General features: G+C 41.4%; 1 protein-coding gene across 1 annotated transcript in view; it reads right to left on the reverse strand.

Annotated features, from left to right (window-relative positions):
* Positions 1-17,829, reverse strand: part of Prpf6 (pre-mRNA processing factor 6) — a 42,156-nt gene that overhangs the window by 17,119 nt on the left and 7,208 nt on the right. Inside the window, exons 3-8 of the mRNA XM_087911399.1 lie at positions 12,893-13,011; positions 6,880-6,958; positions 5,473-5,649; positions 5,127-5,282; positions 973-1,067; positions 412-568 (exon numbers count right to left, since the gene is read on the reverse strand). Of these exons, the coding sequence (XP_087767525.1) occupies positions 412-568; positions 973-1,067; positions 5,127-5,282; positions 5,473-5,649; positions 6,880-6,958; positions 12,893-13,011 (783 nt within the window). The remainder of the gene's footprint in view (positions 1-411; positions 569-972; positions 1,068-5,126; positions 5,283-5,472; positions 5,650-6,879; positions 6,959-12,892; positions 13,012-17,829) is intronic.

Below are 17,829 nucleotides of genomic sequence, written 5' to 3' on the forward strand. Positions count from 1 at the left end.
TACTTATTTTTATTTTATGTATATGGGTGTTTTGCCTGCATGCATACCTAGAAGAGGGCATCAGATCCTCTGAAATGGAGTTATAGACAGTTGTGAGCTGCCATGTAGCTTCTGGAAATCAAACTAAGATCCTCTAGAAGAGCAGTCAGCACTTTCCAATGCTGAGCTGTCTTGCCTGTTTCAACCTCTAGGTTTCTAGTTCATCCTTTTCAGTGTAGCTTACCCTGCCATTATAATGGTGGGTCAGTCTCTGCTCCATACAAAAGCAAGCAAGAAACTCCTTTCCCTCTACTTATAACCTTGCTCCGGCTCCATTTCTCCAGTATAGGTACCATGCCTGGCAGAACACAGAGGGTTTTCTGGGAGCCAGAAAGCATGTAGCTGTCAAGAGCAATGTGCTATAGGCTTCACCTTGGGGCACATCTCTGTCCCTTTCATAATAAGGTTCCGAGCCACTTGTAGCTTTCCAGTGACTTCTTCCAGGCGAGCTGATGCAATCCAAGCTGGTGGATGATGAGGGTTTGTTTCTCGAACAGATTTGAGAAGTAGCCGTGCCTTCTTAATGTCACTGTAAGAATGAGAAGGCACAACATCAGGTCACACTACCAGAGATACGATAAGAGTCAGGGAGAACGCACCTCCTTCATATACAAGGCATAAATTGCTAAGGAAAACATTCTAAAAATGCAAACTCCAAAAGAGCTCTGTTGGGGCCCTGAGCAAACAAACTGAGGCCTAAATGTCAGACAGGAAACATGAGACAATCGACAAGCTGCTTTCTAGCTCACCATAAGCACTGACCTTACTATTTGTAAAATAGTTAACACATACAGTAAATAAATACAAATATATTTCTACATTTCTCAGAACATCCACGTCATATTTTGAATATATATTCTTTTTTCTAAAACTCCACAATATACTAGGCAATTAGAGCTCCCATTTCAACCTACTGATTCTCAACATACTCACTTTATGTCCCCTCCGTGGGTTGGGATCATGGAATTTAGATCCGTCAGATAGCCTTTGGGGTCCACAACAGTTTGCCCACTCACTGAATCAGATACCTACAAGATAGGTAAAGGTGAGAATCAGCTAGACATGAGCAGCAATGTCTAAAACAGAGAATTAATTGCCAAGGGCCCTAGAAATACCCCCAACAAATCGACCCAAGAATAAACAGTCAGGAGGAAAATCACCTTACTGTAACTCAGACAACAGTTGGTGATTAGGAAAATGTCTTCTACAGAAAAGTGTAAAAATCTTCTACAAGAATTAATAATTGGGGGGAAGGATAAGGTTGAGGGGAAATGGCTCCCATAGGCTCATGTGTGAATACTTGGTCCCCAATTGATGAAACTATTTGGAAAGAATTAGGGGATAGGACACTCACTGGAGGTAGGCTTTGAAGTTTCAAAAGATTTGTGCCAGCCAGGCAATAGTGGCACACACCTTTAATCTCAGCACTTGGGAAGCAGAGGCAGGCAGATCTCTGTGGGTTCGATGCCAATCTGGTCTACACAGTGAGTTCCAGGACAGCCAAAGTTCCATAACAGAGAAACCCTGTCTTGTGCCATTCTCAGTGCACCCTCTCTCTGGCAGGTGGCTGTGGATCAAACCCGAGCTCTCAGCTGTTCCTTCACTCCATCATGGACTCTTAACACTCTTGTAAAATATCACTTTACCTATGCAAATGTGCTGCATTTGTTCATGCTGCATTTGTTTAATTATGTAAAAATGTGTTTTTGTTTCACCTTGCCTGCCTAAGGTCTAATAAAAGCTGAACAGAGGGATAGGCAGGGTTGGCAGGCAGAGAAAATAAGTAGGAGAAATCTAGGTTCAAGGGAGAAGAAGAGGGGCTGGCGAGATGGCTCAGAGGTAAAGAATACTGGCTGCTCTTCCAGAGGTCCTGAGTTCAATTTCAGCAACCACAGGATGGCTCACAGCCCTCTATAATGAGATCTGGTGACCTCTCCTGGCCTACAGGCATACATCATACATGCAGGGAGAATGCTGCTATAATAGATAGATAGATAGATAGATAGATAGACAGACAGACAGATAGATGAATCAGTAAATAAATAAATAAATAAATCTTAAGGAAAAAAAGAGGAGGAGAGAATGAGGGAGAAAGAGGGATATGCCTGGGTCCAGAAGCCAGGCAGCTGCCAGACAGAAGGACGCAGAACAAACAAACAGGAAAGTAAGATATGCAGAATGAAAGAAAGGTAAAGTCCTGAGGCAAAATGCAGATAAAGAGAAACAGATTAAAACATAGCTAAGATAAGGCCAAGCATTCAGAACCAATAACCAGTTTCCACATCATGATTTAAGAGCTTGTCGGTAGCCCAAAAGAAAGTGTGCTATGTACTCTGAAACCACAAACCAAATGAAATGTTTTCTTTTATTCGTTATAAGTGGCCTTGGTCATGATGTTTTATCACATCAGCAGAAAAGTAACCAAGACACAAAGAGAACCGAAAAGTTCCAAGGAAAAATAACTCAAGTGAACATATAAAAAAAAATTGTCTTTCCAACGTTGTAGAATAATCTTTTTATATACTGTGATGTATCTTTGCCAAAGTGCCTTCTGATTGGTTTACTAAAGAGCAGAATGGAACAGCAGGGCAGGTTTAAGGATTCTGGAGACAGAGAAGTCTCAGGAGAAGGAAGGTGAGGTCGCCAGCCAGGTGCAGAGCAGATGGGCAGCGCAGAGTCAAGGTAACCTCGTCAAAGAACGCAGACTAAGAGATACAGGTTAATTTAAGTTATAAGAACTAGTTAGGAACAAGCCTAAATCAAGGCCAAGCTTTTATAATTCAGAAGTCTCTGTGTCATTTTTTCCAAGCTGGCGGACCAAAGAAAAATCCTATTTACATCCCAAGACTGACTTACACCAAGAAATTTAAAGTAAAAGGTTGGTAATTACAATATTTTAATTTCAATACAGCAGTTCATTCTACTATTATAATTGTGAGTTTTTTAAACTGCCAAGATAAGCCAGGTCTGATGATAGCACAAGCCTATAATCCAAACTACTTAGAAGGCTGAGGCATGAAGAAGCAAAGTTCAAAGCCTACCTCGCTACACAGTGAGCTCAAGGCCTATACAACTTATTGAGTATCAATCCAACATTAAAAACTAAAAATTAGCCAGGCATGACGGCACATGCTTTGAATACCAGCACTCCAGCAGGTGGATCTCTGTAAGTTGAGAGATCAGCCTAGTCTACAGAGTGAGTTTCAAGACAGTCAGGGCAACCCTGTCTAAAAACAAAAACCACAACCTAAAAACAGCCAGCAAGGGCAGGCACCTTTAACACCAGCAAACAGGAGGCAGAAGAGGTAGAGCACTGGCTGTGGGATATTTTGATTGCATTCTGATGCTCCTGAGTGTGCCAATAAAGTTTGCTTTGACTCAGAGAGCAGAGCTAGTTACTAGGTTTTGGAGGATGGAGGACAGACAGAGAGACATACAGGAAACAGTAGGGTAAGGCTCAGAGAAAGTCTCAGCCTTTTTGGATCAAGAAATGGGAGGGAGGGAGGGAGGGAGGGAGGGAGGGAGGGAGGGAGGGAGGGAGGGAGGGAGGGAGGGAGGGAAGGTGGGTGAAGGTCAGGAGGTCACTAGTAGTTTCTCCCCTGCTTCTCTGGTCATTCAACATTCTTACCCCAATATTTGACTCCCAACTTTTTATTGATAAAGAATAATTAGATAAATGCTCCAGAGCACTGGTCTACATATCCAGTAGGTCAGTCAGATAGTAAGAGCCTGATTTAAAAAAGAGAGAGAGAGAGAGAGAGAGAGAGAGAGAGAGAGAGAGAAGAAAAAGCCTGGAGATTTTTGTGAGCTGTCTGGCTAATAGTAAACATGAAGTTAAAATACTCAGCACTCATGTTAAAAATATATATAATATTAAAAAAAAATGCATGGTCATGTGTACCTCTTATTTTGTTTTTTGAGATAGGGTTTCTCTGTGTAGCCTTAACTGTCCTGGAACTCACTCTGTAGACCAGGCTGGCCTCAAACTCAGAGAGATCCACCTGCCTGACTCCCAAGTGCCGGGATTAAAGGCCTGTGCTACCACCAAACAACCCGACTGTCCAGAAACTTGCTTTGTAGCATAGGCTGGCCTCAAACTCACCAAGATCCATCTGCCTCTACTTCCCAAGGGCTGAGATTAAAGGTATACACCACCATGCCCAGCAGCTATTGGTTTTTTTTATTGTAAAATACTTTCTATTTTAAGTTTTCAAAAATACAATAACAAAAGGTTAGGAATTTAGTTCAGTGAGAGAGCACTTGCCTACCAAATGTAGGAGCCTGGATTCATTCCCAGTGCTTAAAAAAGGACAGTAAGCTTTATCAACAGAATATGTGACGTTGTTGGGAGGACACTCATCCCCTGTGATGGCCTCATACCTCCAAGGGACAGACTAGCATGTCACACAGGGCTTACCTTTTATTTATTTATCTGCTTGCTTGTTTATTTTTTTTACAGAGCCACAGGGGTTTCTCGGTTGCTTTGGAGCCTATCCTGGAACTAGCTCTTGTAGACCAGACTGGCTTCAAACTCACAGAGATTCTCCTGACTTTGCCTTCTGGAGTGCTGGGATTAAAGGCGTGCACCACCACAGCCTGGTTCTGGCCTTTTATTTGCTGTGCTGAGTACACATGCCCTGTACTCACCTGCGGAAAGAATTTCATCTACTCTATGACAAGGGCAGAGTATCATTTCATGACAAAACATAAAGAATAAAGTTTACAGGGGCTAGAGAGATAGCTCAGAGGTTAAGAGCACTGGCTCTTCTTCTTGAAGTCCTGAGTTCAATTCCCAGCAACCACATGGTGGCTCACAACCATCTATATATAATGAGATCTGGTGCCCTCTTCTAGCCTGCAGGCATACGTACAGGGAGAACACTGTATACATAACAAATGTTTAAAAAAATTTTTTACATATATGTTTTTAATTTGTTGAGTGTTTTGTTTTATTTATGATGGGGATCAAACGAAGGGCCTTGATGTCCACGGCAAGTGATCTACCAACTGAGCTACATTCCCCAAATTTGTTCCTTTCTCCCCCTTTCAGTATTATTTTTAAGAAAATACACACGACAAATTCTCACCTGGCTAAGCCTCATGTCCATCAGGGTATTTCTTGCTTGGCCAATCTTCCTCATATCCAGCTCCCCTGTACCAGGTGTCATCAACCCTGGTGTCATTCCGCCAGGGTACGGCGTGTTCAGGCCACCCGGATAGGGTGTGTTCAGACCTCCAAATTGCTAAGGAGAATAAAACACTGACTTGCACTGTCATGCTGAGGATTCCACAACCACCTTTAAACACTGCCCCCTACTCCCCATGTCCTAATAGGCACAGCTATGCAGACTCTTCCACATCACAGCAACACCCAACCTCTCACCACACCCTTTGCAGACTAAAGAAGCCCCATTTGCCCGTTCAGATACTCACAGTTTGCCGAGGATCCACAGATGTGTGGTTCTCTCCAGTCTGTAAATGCTTGGCAAAGAAACTGTCAGGAACAGGGGTCAGCTTCTCATAGCGTGGGTTCCGCTGACGCTTGTTTCTGGCATCGCCAACCTCTGGGATGCTCAGCCACTCTTCTTCTGTGACCTCTGCCAACTTCCTCTGGAAATACCGGATCCCAAATGTTAGTCATCTACAGGACTTCATAATTGTCTTCCTCAAGCCTCTGGCCTATTGTGCCTTAGAAATGACTGATGTAGAGATGGTTTCCCATTTAAAAAAAAAAAATGAGGGGCTGGAGAGATAGCTTAGCATCTCTGAGAGGACTGGCTGCTTTTCCAGAGGACCTGGGTTCAATTCCCAGCACTCATATGGCAGCTCACAACTATCTGTAACTCCAGTTCCAGGGCATCCAACACACTCACACAGACATACATGTAGGCAAAACACCAATGCAAATAAATAAATAATAGAATTATGTATTCCTTTACTATTTATTATACATATGTACATGCAATAGCAAGATTTAGTTCTTGCTTTCTACCACCTGGGACCTGGAAATCAAATTCAGGCTGTTGACAGCAAGTGTCTTGACCTGCTGAGCCATCCTGATAATCCTGGTTTTCCATTTTATTTAGAGAAATCAATTCACTGGGTTTGTACTACTTTACTAAATTGTAAATTATTAGGTCAAAGTCCAATAGGCAGTTTAGAAAGCATATGCCTAAATGGAGAGAAATTTAATAAAAAACTATTTTTCCCACCTTTAACAGTAGAAAAGGGGCTGGAGAGAGGGCTCAGAGGTTAAGAGCATTGGCTGCTCTTCCAGAGGTCGAGTTCAATTCCCAGCACCCACATGGTGGCTCACAGCCATCTATGATAGGATCCGATGCCCACTTCTGGCACAAAAGCATATATGAAGATAAGAGCACTCATATATAAAACAAACAAATGAATCTTAAATAAAAAACCAAAAAACATGGGCTGGTGAGATGGCTCAGTGGTTAAGAGCACTGCCTGCTCTTCTAAAGGTCCTGAGTTCAATTCCCAGCAACCACACGGTGACTCACAAATATCTGTAATGAGATCTGGTGCCCTCTTCTGGCTTGCAGACACACATGCAGACAGAATACTGAGAATATTGTATACATAATAAATAAATAAAAAACAAAAAACTGTAGAAAATGGTTTTTGCTCTGCTTTTTAATACATAGGACAGATGATCAAACACACTGAAGCACAAACCTCCCCTAAGCCATTAATCCTCTAAGTATTAATACTTAGAGGATTAGCAGAGTTAGAAAAGGTTCAACAGTGTAGAACAGCAGGGCAGCTTGGCCTCCGCTGCTTAGATGAGGGCCTGAGGACCAGTGTGCCAACCCATCTGCTCACCTTGAGATCTGAAAACTGCTGCTGGATTTTGGGACGTTCCATTCGGTATTTCTCAATCTCTTCTTTCTCCCTTTGCTCTCTAGAAAAAAAAAAATATGCCTGCATTAAAAACATTAGGTGTAGGGTTTGGAGAAGTATTAGATATAAGCTTAGAGCACTTGTTCGAGAGAAGGCAGGTTTATTCCCAGGTCCCACATGGTGGCTCACAGCTATCCACAGCTCCAGTTCTAAGAGATCCTGCAGGATAAAAGGCCAGTCAAAAAAAAAAAAAAAACCCAATCAATCCCTGAGCACAAAACCTAGCACCCTGACCCTGAAACCAGAACCAATGAAATAAACATACCCTGGATCTGAAAACTGAGCCAGTGAAAGAAACACTTTTAGCTCTGAACCCAGAACGTAAGAAACACACCCTGACTCTGAAACCACTTTGACCCTAGAACCAAAGCCAGGGAAAGAAATATACCTTAGCCCTGAAAATAGAGCCAAAAAGCTAGAGTCAGTGAAAGAAACACGGTTTGACCCTGAAACCACAGCCAATTCTGCCCTGAACAAATTAAACTAACTAATCCCTGAACAGGAAAACCAGCCAATCTCTGAGTAGAAAATCTTCTCCCTGGGAAAACTCTGCCCCTAAGAAGCCCTCTGCCTGTTCAGCTGCTGGCTGTCCTTCATTACCCTGGCAGGAAAAGCCACTCTCCTGGACTCCTCCTTCCCAAATCTCTTTCTTAAAAGAGTTTTGGGAGAAGATCTTTCACAGGTGCAGAAAAGAACCTCCGTTAAAGGGGCTGAGCATAAAAACCAGAAGAAACAGTTACATCTGCTGCTAGGAAACTCTGTGGGGATTTGAGCAGAAAAAGTAACTTTTTCCAGAACCAGAGGAGATTGCTACACTTCTGCAGTGGCTTCCCTTTAACGGAGTGAAGGTGGAGCAGAAGAAACAGATAGCTCAGTTAGGACGGCAACCGTGCACAGCTCAGCTGGAACAGCTCTCTCTGGGACAGAAGCAGGATTACTACATCCTGCCGGGAGACCATCCCCCACTGCACCCCAGCTTAAGGTGTAGCCTGACTTCACAATGTATCAGGATACCTTATCCAGTCTCCAGAGCTATCCTATTGCAGCTTCAGGTACAGCCTGATTTCCGGACAAATCAGAATACCTTTCCCTCAGCAGGTCCAGAGCTCACCTACAGATCCAGTGGTCTTTTCTGACATCCATGGGCACTAGGTATGCACTCACTACACATACAGACATGCAGACAAAGCAGTCATACATACAAAATGAATAAGTCTTAAAAAAAAATTTAAAAAGTTGGATACCCAATGCAAAATGAAGTTGTCTTGTTGTCTATCTTTATTAAGCAACCAAAAAGAATTCCACACACTGTAGATATAATCACAAATCTAATTGTTCAATTATTTACCAAATGAAAACAGAAACTAGAGAAAGATATTTTACTTTCCTAGATGTTCCTTGAGTGATAATATGTTTACATAAAAATAAATCCATTAGAGTCAGGTATAATGGCACACATCCTTAATCTCAACACTGGGAGGCAGAAATAGGCAAATCTCTGTGAGTTCAAGGCTAGCCTGGTCTATGTATTTATATACTGATGCATGATTCCAGGACAGTCAGGACTATGTAGAGACTGTGTGTCCAGAAAAAAAAGAAGAAAAAATCCATTATAAAGAAAAACATAGTTTACTCCATTAAACAGCACACCTGATCTACACTTCAACACTGTACTCCATAGTGTCAGCTGTGATGGACAAGCCTAACTCCATCTTAAGGATGGAAGTCATTTTGTTTTAAGGTCAGATCATGTTCATTTCTGTCTACTGCAAATTCGAGTTGATCATGCTTTAACCTGTTTCTGGAATTTCACATGCTCTCTTCCACACTACCGAGCTTGACTCACACCTTGAATATACCAATAAGATGTTCTACCAAATTAATTTTAAAATGCTCAGCCAAGAAGCTGGAGAAATGGCTCAGTGGTTAAGAGCACTGACTGCTCTTCCAGAGGACCCGGGTTCAATTCCCAGCACCCACATGGCAGCTCACAACTGTCTGAAAATCCAGTTCCAGGGGATCTGACACTTTCATACCAGTGCACATAAAATAAAAGATAAATAAATCATAAAAAAAATTAAAAAAAAAATGTTCAGCCAAGGTCCTCGGCAACCAAAATTCCTCTGAAACTGTCCCCGTACCCTTAAAAACCCTTTATTCTTGCAGTTTTTTAGACAATATAAACCCTATCCTTTCCTGCATTTGATGCTATATTTTCAAACCCTACTTTAGGGAGATAGGCTTGTCTGATGGAAAATAAAGCTTGCTTATTAACTTGACCAAAGAATTTAGGCAATGGTCTTTACTCTCATTTGGTGGACTTAACAGTTGTTTCCTGCCATTGATTACCTGGCTGACGAGAAACTATAGCAACACTATCTCTGTCCAACAACTCAAGAGACTATTATTCAGCTGGAACCTTCAGCTCACTCCTGTTGAATCCAGATAGTCCCATCCCCGTCTCTCTGTCTCTCTCTGTCTCTCTCTGTATCTCTCTCTCTCTCCCTCTCTCTCTCTCCCTGCTCTAGTTCAGGTGTGTGACTTCTCCGGCCCCATTTCTGGGACTGGAGGACTGGAGGACTCACCCAGGAGTTGCTCTGCTCAAATAAACCTGTTCCTTTTCTTTTCCAATTCGGCTTGATCTGGCTTACTGCATTGACAGAAAAACCTATTGCTGGGGTACAGAAAACCTATTAACTATCTTATCCATATTACTAGTTCCAGAAATAGTAAAAGTTCAAAGTATGGTTTATTTTTTTTTTCAAGACATGGTTTCTCTGTGTAGCCCTAGAACTCCTACAGTAGACAAAGCTGCCTTGAACTCAGGGATCTGCCTGCCTCTGCTTCCCAAGCACTGGGATTAAAAGTGTGTACCACTATGGCAGGCTCAAAGTATGGTTTCTACTGGGCACATGGGATGCAGAAGCAGGAAATGTAATTCTTACTTGATAGTTCTTATTGTATACAGTTTTACTATATTATTTAGACAAAAAAAGTAAATGTTATAGAATAATCTTTTTGTACACTATGATGATATGCCACTGGTTGGTTTAATAAAAAGCTAAACAGCCAATAACTAGACAGGAATTTTGGGCTGGAAGAATGCTGGAAAGAAGGCAGAGACACCAGGAGATTCAGAGCAAGCAGGAAGAGCAATATGGAGATGAGGTAAAAAAGTCATGAGACAGAAAGTAAATTAGTAGAATTGGGTTAATTTAAGTTATAAGAGCTAGTTATAAACAAGTCAAAGCTATCTGCCAAGCTTTCATATTTAAATAATAAAAAGTTTCCATATCATTACTGGGAAGCTGACAGTTGTAGGCAGAGTTTTCTTGTCCTGCAGTCACTCAAACACACTGGGGCTTATATTAATTATAAACGGTTGGTCAATAGCTCAGGCTTATTACTAACTAGCTCTTATATTTTAAGTTAACCCTTATTCCTTATTTACACTCTGCCACGTGGCAGTACCTTTATTAATATGACATGTTCGTCTCCTGTTCCCTCTGTGTCTGGTTGGTAATTTTTAGACTCCACCCTTCTTCATCCCAGCATCCATAGTTTGGTCACCCCACCTATACTTCCTGCCCCTCTATAGGCTATTCAGCTTTTTATTAAACCAATATGAATGACGATTCTTCAGTGTACAAAAGAATTATTCCACAGCAGGTAATTCCTACAAAAAAATCCAACTACACACATATATCCATGCATATAAAATATTCATATAAATATAAATAAATATTCAAGACGGCAATCCTAAAATGAGCATGATAGCACAGGCCTACAAATCTGATAATGCAGAAAGCCAAGGAAAGAGATTTCCATGAATTCAAGGTTAACCTGGACTATGTAACGAAACTATGTAATCTCAAGAACAGAAAGGGAAAGGAAAGGACCGAGAAATTACTTAGTGTTAAGAAGTCATACTGCTCTAAAGGGGATCTGAGCTCAGTTCCCAGCATCCATATTGAGTAGCTTGAGTCTCTAGCCTCCAAAGGTCTCTCTCTCTCTCTCTCTCTCTCTCTCTCTCTCTCTCTCTCTCTCTTACACACACACACACACACACACACACTTACTTTAAAACCTTTAATTCAAGCCAGGCAACGATGGCGCAAACCTTTAATCCCAGCACTAGGGAGGCAGAGACAGGCAGATCTCTGAATTCAAGGCCAGCCTGTTCTAGGACAGGCTCCAAAGCTACAAAGAAACCTTGTCTAAAATAAATAAATAAATAAATAGCCTTTAATCCCAGGACTCAGGAAGAAGAGGTAGGAAGATATAAGTGGTCTAAAGGCAGTCTGGTCTACAAAGTGAGTTCTATGATAGTGAGGGATATGTACAGAAACTCAGTCTCAAAAAACCAAAAAGGGCTAGAGAAAAGGCTCAATGTTGCCAGGCGGTGGTGGCGCATGTCTTTAATCCCTCGGGAGGCAGAGGCAGGCAGACCTCTGGGAGTTCGAGGCCAGCCTGGTCTACAAGAGCTAGTTCCAGGACAGGCTCTAAAGCTACAGAGAAATCCTGTCTCAAAAAACAAAAACAAAAACAAAAAAGCTCAATGTTGGGGCTAGAGAGAGGGCTCAGTGGTTAAGAGCATTGCCTGCTCTTCCAAAGGTCCTGAGTTCAATTCCCAGCAACCACATGGTGGCTCACAACCGTCTATAATGAGATACGGTGCCCTCTTCTGGTCTGCAGGCATACACGCAGAGAGAATATTGTATACATAATAAATATTAAAAAAAGAAAACATGATATAAAAAAAAAAGCTCAATGTTAAGAGCATTGGCTGTTCTTCAATGGATTCTATTCCCAGCACTCACATGGCAACTCACAACTATCTGTAACTTGACTGTAACTTGAGACCAAGGGGATCTAATGCCTTCTTTTTTCCTTCAAGGGTACCAAGAACATGTTACCCAGATATACATCCAGACAAAACACTCATATAGATAAAAAATAATGCAATATTTTAAAACATAATAATGTTTTAGAAAGATTAGTTTAAAATAATAATATTTAAAAAAAAAAAGAGCTGGGCAGTGGTGGCATGCACCCTTAATCCCAGCACTAAGGAGGCAGAAGTAGGCAGATCTCTGAGTTCTACACAGAGAAATTCTGTCTAAAAAATTTTTTAAAAAACTTTTTTTTTTAAAAAAAAAAAAAGGAGGAAAAGGAAAAAAAGGCTGAGGATATAGCTCAGGTGTCAAGAATTTGACTGCCACACATGAAGTGTTACTTTCAATCCTTAGTACCACAAAACAAGTCAAATAAATAAATAACCAAAACAAGGTATGGGTTTACTGTTAGTTTGGTGGAAAGTATCTGCATAGCCCACACAAGGTAAGATTCCAGGTTTCTGAAAAACAAAATCAAACAAAACAAAACAAAAAAAAACCCAAAGGTGGGCACAGTGGCCCACACCTCTAGTGCCAGCATTTGGGAAGCAAAGGCAGGTGGATCTCTATGAGTTCAAAGTTAGCATGGTCTCCACAGAGTTAGAGAATACCCAGACCTACATAGTAAGATCTTATCTCAGAAAAATAATAAAAAAAGATCCCAGGTTTAATCCTTTCCATCCTTCCCCAAAAAGGGTGACCCAAGTGGATGTGGTGGTGCACACACTAAGACGGCAGAAGCAGATCTCTGTGAGTTCTAGGCCAGTCATGCTTCACAGTGAGACCCTGTCCTTGATCATAGTCAAAGCAATATCCAACGTTCTGCTCCCTTGTGGCAGCTTTAGTGTAAGCCTCGGTGCTATTCTGGAAATACCCAGTTATGCAGGAACAGGTGTTACAGACCAAGGTCCACGCAGCCTCTGAAGTCAAGTAGACATATAGACAAGTTTTGCAACTTTCTTCCTATCCCAAAATAAAATACAACAAAAAGGAATGTATTTTGTCTGAAAGTTGGATAAGCATAGTATGAAATAACATACCTTCTTTCTTTTCTTCTTTCATCCATCCTTTTGTCCAGGGCTGCATAAATAGCATCTGCTTCCTCATCATCCTTCTCGTAAGGCCCACTTGAGAAGAGGCTCCCAGCATAGCCATTAAACTAAGAACCAAGCAACACAAATAAAGGGTCAGCTTTCCCACCAGCACAGAGAGCAGAATGCTCATATCCACAGGAGCTAGTCCAGTTGGAAGAAACTAACCATAATAGCTCTTTTCTGTGGCTGTGATAAAATGCCCTGGCTAAAAAATAATTTAGGAGCTGGGCAGTGGAAGTGTACACCTTTAATTCCAGCACTTGGGAGGCAGAGGCAGGTAGATCTCTAGTTCAAAGCCACCATGGTCTATAGAATAAGTTCCAGGACAGTCAAGACTACACAACACTGTGACAAAACAAAAACAAACAAACAAACAAACAAAAACAAAAAAGAAAAGAAAAAAGAAAAGAAAAGAAAAACAAGTTAAGGAGGAAAGAGTTTATCTGATTTTGGATCCCAGGTTACAGTCCATCACTGCAGGAAAATCATGGCAGGAGAGGCTTTGAGAGAGCTGACCACACACATCCACAGTCAAGGGCAGAAAATAAACACACCCTCACTTGCTTCTGCTCAGCTAGCTTTCTTCACCCTTATACAATTCAGGGCTCAGCCCATGGAATGGTGCCACCGACGTTCAGGGTGTGTTTGCCCACCTCAAACAATAATCAAGACAAACCCCAACAGGCAGGCCCACAGGCCAGCCTGATCCTGAGCATTTCTTTATTGAAACTCTCTTCCAGGTGATTCCAGATTATGTCAACTGACAGTTAAAATTAACCAGCACACAAAAAAGACAAAATACATCGGGAAATCCTAGACCAGGTTCTATGGCAGAAGATATATTTATAGAAATATTGCAAAACTGAAATAAAATCTATAGTTTGGTTAATTTAGTGACAATATTAATTAAAAAGTTTCTATAATTTACTAAAATTTTGTAAGGTGTGACAAAACTGAGTGAGCACAGAAGAACTTTTTCCTGAAGACGGAGTCTTACTATGTAGCTCTGGCTGGCCTGGAACTTGCTCTGTAGAACAGACTAGTCTTGAACCAAGAGGTCCACCTGCCTCTGCCTTCTAAGTGCAGGAATTAAAGGTACAGGCCAGTATGCCTAGTAATCCTTTCATTTATTCTCAATATTTTATTTATTTTGAGACAGAATCTCACTACATATCCCCGACAGGTCTGGAATACTTTATGTAGACCAGGCTGGCCTCAAATTCAGAGAGCCACCTGCCCTGCCTGCTAAATACTGGGATTAAAGGCATACATCACCACAACTGCCTTATTTTATTTTTATTTATGTGTGTGTGTGTCTGTGTGTGTGTGTGTGTGTGCGTGCGCGCGCACACGTTTGTAGGAATACATGTGCAGACAACCACAGAGGTCAGAAGACACTGGATCCCCTGGAAATGGAGTTACAAGCAGCGTGAGCAAACTGATGTGGGTGCAGGGAACTCAACGAAAGTCCTCTAAACTCCTGGGTCATCTCTTTAGCTCCCTTCCTAAATTTCACGATACTATTTTTCCAAGTGCCTGCAAGTTTAAAATTATTTCAAAATTAACATTCTACAAAACATTTTTTCTCAAAGGAAAGATGTTCCTTAGACATTTAGAAAAAAAACTCTTGAAGCCGGGTGGTGGCGGCTCATACCTTTAATCCCAGCAGAGGCAGGCGGATCTCTGAGTTCGAGGCCAGCCTGGACAGGCTTGACAACTACACCAAAACCCTGTCTTGAAGAAAAAAAGTCTCTTGAAAGATCTCAGTTTCCTGTACCAAGCAACAAAATTCAACAATAAAGTCAGCATCAGCATCTACACTGAGGAATGGTGTAGAAGGTTCTTCTATTTGTGTGTTGCTTTCATTGGTTAGTAAAGAAACTGCTTTGGGCCTGGTGATAGGGCAGAACTTAGGTAGGCAGAGAAGACAGAACTGAATTCTGGGAGGAAGAAAGCAGAAAAAGAACCGCCATGGAGCTGCCAGGTCAGACATGCTGAATCTTTTCTGGTAAGCCACGACCTCGTGGTGAACACAGATTATTAGAAATGGGTTAAATCAAGATGTGAGAGTTAGCCAATAAGAGGCTAGAGATAATGGGCCAGGCAGTGATTTAATTAATACAGTTTCTGTGTGGTTATTTCGGGTGTAAGCTAGCTGGGCGGACAGGATGGAACAAGGGGCCCCGCTCCCGGGACGAAAAGCAGGCCCTCTCCTCCTCCTGTTACAGAGGAACATCCAGGAAAAACACCAACATGTAGTGTTCTGAACCTACAAGTGTATCTCCTTACAAAGAGACAAGAGTAGTGGATTGTTTTGTGTTTTTTCTGCTCTCTCTAATACTGCTAAAGATGGAAAATGAACCTGAGCCCTCCTCCTTGTGGAAGCTGGTTAGCTCCTTCCTGTGGAAGTTAAAATTTATCTCGTCCAGAACTTAACCTTTCAATTAAGAGCACAGCTGTGCCAGCAATGCATTCTATTAGTATTCTTTTTACTTCTTATTTTCTGATTTAATTTGCATTTCTGTCTCATGGTGGTTTTGTTTGTTTGTACATTGCCCAGTTAGATTGCCCATGAGGCCACAAGAAAGAACAGACTTTGTTATTTATAGTTAAGCAAGAGAGGAAAACAAACATACTACAAAAATCAACAAAATGATAGGAATCCATACCCACCATTTATAAGGACTCTAAATATTTTTATTTTATATTTATTTATTTTTGCTTTTTTGAGATGGGGTCTCTCTGTGTAGCCTTGACTGTCCTAGAACTCACGAAGCAGAATAGGCTAGCCTTGAACTCACAGAGAACTACCTGCTTCTGCCTCCTGAGTGCTGGAATTAAAGGTGTGCTCCACCACCACACAGCAAGAACTCTGAATATGAGTGGTCTCAATTTCCTATCAGTACACACAGATACCTGATTTTTTACAAAGGTGCCAAATTCACACACTATGAAAAGGAGATCTTAAACAAATGTCATAGTAGAACTGGATTTCTTCATGTAGAAGAATGAAACTAAATCCTTATCTTTCAGCCTGCAAAAAAAATCAATTCCAAATGGATCAAGAACCTTAACATATGGCCTGAAATGTTACTAAAGGAAAAAGTATATTTGAGGGGCTGGAGAGATGGCTCAGTGGTTAAGAGCACTGCCTGCTCTTCCAAAGGTCCTGAGTTCAAATCCCAGCAACCACATGGTGGCTCACAACCATCTGTAATGGGGTCTTGTGCCCTCTTCTGGACTGAGGCATACACACAGACAGAATATTGTTTACAAAATAAATAAATAAATATTTTTTTAGAAAAGGTATATTTGACTAGATAGGCATAAGGATTTTCTGAAGAGGACTCTATTTGTTCACGAATTAAGGCCAATAACCAACAAATGGAACCTCATGAAATTAGAAAGCTTTTATATAGCAAAAAATAATATCAATAAAATGAAGAGACTGTTGTGGAACAATCTTTTGGTAGACTCTCATTGGCTAATAAAGAGCTGACTGGTCAACAGATAGGCAAAAAAAAGTTAGGTAGGGCTTAAGACAAAAAGAACACAGAAGAAGACAGACACAGATGCCAGGAGATGCAGAGGAAACAGGAGATGAACATACCATAATAGGACAAGGTATCGAGCCACATGGTAGAACATAGACAAAAATATGGATTAATTTAAGATATAGCACTGCTGGTTAGTAAGCTATTGACCAAACATTTATAATTAATAAGTCTCTGTGTGGTTAGGAATGGCTGGAGGAACAAAAAACTCCTACAAGAGATGGCCTACAGAGAGGAAGACTATACAAAAAATCCAAGAAACTAAACATCAAGAAAACAACCCAGATGGGCTGTGGGGGTGCACACCTTTACTCTCAGCACCCGGGAGGCAGAGGCAGACGGATCTCTGTGAGTTTGATGCTAGCCTGGTCTACAGAGTGAGTTCCAAGACAGGCTCCAAAGCTACACAGAAAAACCTTGTCCCAAAAAAATAAAAGAAATAAAAGAAAAGAGAGAGAGAGACAGAGAGACAGACAGACAGACAGACAGACAGAAAGACAGGAAAAGACCCATCAAAGGAAGGTCTAAAGAAGGTCTATGGCCGGGTGGTAGTGGTGCACGCCTTTAATTCCAGCACTCGGGAAGCAGAGGTAGGCGGAGTTCTGTGAGTTTGAGGTTAGCCTGGTCTACAAGAGCAAGTTCTGGGATAAGCTCCAAAGTTACACAGAGAAACCCTGTCTTGAAAAATAAAAAATTTTAAAAAAAAAGAAAAAAAGGTCTATGGAACAGAACAAAAATTCTCAAAATAAAGACATACATATAGCTAATGAACACTAGGTTGTGTGCAGTGGCACACACCTGTAATGTAATCCGAGCAGCCCCAGAGGCTGAGGCAAGATTGGTGCTTTAAGTATGGAGCCAGCCTCCTGGGTTTCAGGCTACCCTGTGTGAATGTGGTTATTGTGAGACTGAGATCCTGCATCCTCTTTTTTTTTTTTAAAAAAAGTGTTCAGGATCATTAGCCATCAGGAAAATGCAAATTAAAAAAATAACACTTTGAATATTCATTTAGGCATGGCAGTCATGGTTAAGAGTCAATTGTCAACTTAACACAAACCTACAGTCACCATAGAAGAAACCTAACTGACGAATCAGACTGGTCTGTAAGGCATTTTCTTTTCTTTTCTTCTTTGTGAGCCAGGAAATCATTAAGCAGCCTTGACTGGCCTGGAACTTGCTGTGTAGATCAGCTGTCCTTGAACTCACAAAGCTATGAGAATTAAAGGTGAGCCACCACACCCAGCTAAGGAGTTTTCTTAATTGCTAATTGATAAAGGAGAGCCCCACCACTGTGGACCTCACCATTCCTAAGTAGATGGGCATGGGCTA

This window comes from Myodes glareolus, chromosome 10 (genome assembly GCF_982192425.1).
Source record: "Myodes glareolus chromosome 10, mMyoGla1.1, whole genome shotgun sequence".
Taxonomy (NCBI): domain Eukaryota; kingdom Metazoa; phylum Chordata; class Mammalia; order Rodentia; family Cricetidae; genus Myodes; species Myodes glareolus.